Source organism: Physcomitrium patens, chromosome 26 (assembly GCF_059467195.1).
Source record: "Physcomitrium patens ecotype Gransden chromosome 26, ASM5946719v1, whole genome shotgun sequence".
NCBI classification, from domain to species: Eukaryota; Viridiplantae; Streptophyta; class Bryopsida; order Funariales; family Funariaceae; genus Physcomitrium; species Physcomitrium patens.
The window spans coordinates 7,085,782-7,089,931 of NC_143435.1; the positions used below are offsets into that span (position 1 = coordinate 7,085,782).

Below are 4,150 nucleotides of genomic sequence, written 5' to 3' on the forward strand. Positions count from 1 at the left end.
AAAGCCAAGACAAGCAAAGACTTCGCAAGAAGTTTTGTTTCACCAAATGAAGGACCCTGTTAAGGCTTTATAGATCACTTCCTTTTTTAAGTTTATTTTTAATGTTTTAGATCATGCCTTTTCGAAAGTCCATTTTGAAGTACAAAAGCATCCAAGGATTATATATTATATACTTTTTAAACTAAGGCAACAGACTTTGCTCAATAGGTGTTAATAAACAAAACAATAAATTCAAAATTATAAAATTATAAAAAACAAATAAATAACTTAGTTCAGCAACGGGGAAGTGGGATCAGAGCTGTTGGGTATTTAGTCTAGAAACAGACACAACAAAGATCGAAAGTTTGCAATGTCAAATAATGCAGACAGCGAAGCATCACAGCACGGCGCGTTTATTGCCCCTTCTGAAGCTTCAAACTAATGCGCGAAGGCATTCACCATGAAGATTACTAGAAAGAATTCTTGAACATGAACTAACCTCCAGAAAACGGTAAACTCTTTAGTGAAGATGTGGACTCAAAGTATACTTTGGCTGTTGTCTCAATTCTTGTCAAACCAACGTTGGATACACACCCTGCAACGGCCATGTGGGAAGTATGCAGCGGTTTCCTACACCTTGGTGTTGCTTCCAAGGGGAGGAATATAGTGGCTGATGCCACTATGAAATAATTCCCTCCAAGGAATTTTAGACAATAGTTACTTAGTCCTACATTAATCCATATGATGGTCCTCAGAAGCTTGGAAATGTCAGTGAAGCACTGGCTAACAGTCAGCAGTTGCAAACCCGATCTTTTTGGCTTCCAAGTCGTAGACGACGAGGTGATTCTGTTGCTGGATATTACCGATGATACTGAAACCCTGACTCCCCCCCATTGCTAAGCACAACGTGGTGGCACTAGTATCAACGAGGACGAACAAATTCTCACCACGCATCTGAAAATCTGCCCCTTGGAACTTGAAAACCATGTCTGGAACACTAGGATTCGACACGCCAGCGATGTTGAAACACAGGTCCAGGCCGTATGCGGAACCATCCAACCGAGGGTAGTTGACAAAGGATTCGTATGCCTGTACATAAGGCGTGGTGAATATTGAGCCAAGTTAGTTTCTTATTCAGATAATCGCATGCCAATTTTCTCGAACAACTCTAAATTCAAGAGTTCAAGCAAGGTTAAATCAGGTCTAGTATCTTCAAATCAGACCCAACAAGTGTAGCGGGTTACCCTCAAGACAGCACTATATGCAGGCAGAGTGAGCATGGTGATAGTCGTTCCGGAATCGATGATAGTTCCACCACGTCCCGTCGACTGATCGATTGCAAACACACTTGGCGCAAGATTCAGAGGCTGCCCACCAACTTCGATGGAGTTAAGCTGAACGTAGTAGTAAGTGGGGTGCCGGGCATTTACCACAATGGACGTGTACTGAATGTTTGCGGCTGCAGCTATTGATCCGAAGGTCAAAGGGCTTGCTGACAACGAGTTCAAGCTCACCAAACAGTAAGAAAACTTATTGGCGAACGTGTGTGATAACTGCGAATTAAGAGATAGCGGACCCTGACCGAGGCCAACCAACCCAGCAGCTCCCGCGAATGTACCAAGGTTTTGCGTGCCGCATCCAAATGCAAAGTTAGGAACGCTTTGCGTGCCAGCGCCGTTGTTGAGGGAAATCGTTTCGAAGGCCAAATCACCGTTGGTGTTGGACTGATCACCGTACGTATATTGATATTGACAGACGTTGGCAGCACAAGCCTTAAGAGGAAGAGCCTGGGACAACGCCAAGAAATTCAGATTGCCAGTCAATAATACAGGATGCAGAGCTGAGAAGATGATACAATGCTACACAATTATCTTAACATCAATAACCTAGTTTACCGGTTGGAATGATCATCCCAAAAGGTTGTCTATCCGCGGTAAGTCAATGAATTCAGACAAACCGTGCGAGGGATTGGTAAGAAACAGCATTTAATTACAACACTTACATTACACAGGTTATCGGTGCAAGCAGCCTTGCGAAAGGAGCGGGATTTGGAAGGATCAAACTTAGGACCAGGCTGCTGGTAACAAACTCGGCAAGGCAAGCACTGTACCCAGTTCAAATCACTTCCTGTGTCCACAATAACATCGAACGACTGCGGAGGACTTCCAAGCGTTAGAGTCATGAGATACTCTCCATTTCCAGCCTTGACAGGGCTCTGAAATTCTTGGGACCCAAATGCATCGGGGCTAAGTTTTAGCGTGTAAAATGCAACACGTTCATGGCTCCGTTGCACTGCTTCAGTGAAGCTCTGCTGCCAGGACTTTCCTGAGACACCGGCGAGCTTCTCATGTTGATCTCTTCGCAGGAGGTTCACAGTAAACGCCTGCTGCAATGTCCAAAGAAGTTCGTATCAAATTAGCTCAAATCTGCGAGGATGGACATGGCCTCCAATCGGCAGTCAAATGCAAGCAATAACTGCAATAAGATCGTTCACGATAAACCACATATTCTAAGATGGTTCATCCAAACAACAACTATCCGTTGTGATGACCAAAGTATACTTAAAAATTCGCCTCTCAAAACTTAGGCCCCGGAAGATTCTTGATTTGCTCTCATTTACACCTCCAACACACAACGAGGGAGAGAAAGCATCTCATGGTAAATAACCGACACCCATACCTCAATTACCTTAACAAATCTAAACACAATATCTCCGTCCCATGGATTCTAGTCTACACACCACACTAACAAACCATAGATCATAGAGTTTTATAAAGAACCGATGTCATGCAATTAGCTTCATCTCACCAAGCAAGATAGAGGTAATGTGTACAATATTTGAGGCAATATATCAACTTTCAATTGAGCAACATAAGGGCCTAATAGTCACAGACCGCTTTCGCAGGGTCGCCGAATGTAGTGGCCACAACCGCTCCATCCACTCGATGGGGAAAGCTCGCAGTCTCAAAATAGTTGAAATGCCTGCCAAAGCCCTCATCGGCTGCTACGGCAAACTGCACGAAAAGAAGTATGGCCAAGACCACCAACAGGACAGGTAATCCTAAATGTCGCCCCATTCTTATTGTCTCGCAAGTGGTAGCTCCCGCACCGATTGCGAGCTTCTTCCCGACCGGCTGAACAGAGACGCACCACACCCAAATATCTTTGCAGCTACTGCTATTGTAGAAAGGTTGTCCCGCAACCCTATAAACTTTCACTGTTTACAGTGCTCAGTACTCAAATCCTTCAGCAGCTCAAAAAGGAGGTAAACGTATCACCATGGAAACATTATCTCCAACGATGCGGCAGCTGGTGGCGAAACTGCTGAGCTAAACCATGCGGTGCAGATGGAGTGCTAGTTACAGCTTGAGCTGAGCATGCATGATCAAAGTGACTCTCTGACAATAGCCTATTATTGGGACCAGAGCCGAGGACAAGAGTAATAAGTCCGGGTGTGAGAATGAGTGTCAGAGATGCAGAAACCTCTACGAAGTCATGGGCGCTCATACAATTGGGGTGGGGTCAAACCCTTTGATCAACAATTGTCATCACTCCCTATTGGACCTCTACATGTGCGGCTTGAAGACATACGTAGTCTCGAGACTCATCGCCCTCATCTGTAGGGATTTGCACCTCCCTTGGCCGATTAAGAGCATGGAGATGAATTTATTGTGATCGCTGAGAATTATGTACATGGCCCTGTCGCCTGTACAACCGCCCTCACTTGCAGCCCTTCTGTCTATACTGCAGTTGTTGCACTTGCGATCTCACCCCAGTAACCATGCCCTGTTCCCCTTGTATTAGAACTGCGGAAGCCTGTTGGAATTGAAATCGTACTATTACACAATAATTCGTAAGTACTGCAATACACATAGAATGCTTGAAGCTGCAGGGTTCCTAAAAGTCCACCTTACCTCACTTCTTTTTCTGTCTTTCCTCTGTGCGGAGTTAATGCAGGGACGTCGATTAGTACAAGGCCATTAGTGACGCTTGTCTCGCATTGCTCTGATGGTCTGGTGCACACACCAACTCTCATCAACTGCGCGGAACTGTTAATCAAACAACTCACCATCAGTTGGGTGCAGACACCAGCGATTGATGCAGCAGTGGAGTGTTGGCGTGGCCTGATTACTCAACCATTTGTTATTTTACAAGAAGATTCTATCGTCCT

General features: G+C 45.0%; 1 protein-coding gene across 2 annotated transcripts; it reads right to left on the reverse strand.

The window, feature by feature from the left end:
* Nucleotides 1-334: 334 nt before the first annotated feature.
* LOC112277973 (aspartic proteinase nepenthesin-1) lies at nt 335-3,148 on the reverse strand. Of its 2 annotated transcripts, none has more exons than XM_024510907.3 (4): nt 2,874-3,148; nt 1,982-2,362; nt 1,224-1,766; nt 335-1,068 (listed from the first exon to the last, which is right to left on the reverse strand). In XM_024510907.3, exons 1-4 carry the CDS (start codon nt 3,054-3,056, stop codon nt 763-765), a joined length of 1,413 nt encoding a protein of 470 aa, XP_024366675.1. In that variant the 5' UTR covers nt 3,057-3,148; the 3' UTR covers nt 335-762. The 2 variants fall into 2 exon arrangements, with proteins under 2 accessions (XP_024366675.1, XP_024366674.1); XM_024510906.3 differs by having other exon boundaries at nt 1,982-2,365.
* Nucleotides 3,149-4,150: the final 1,002 nt, after the last annotated feature.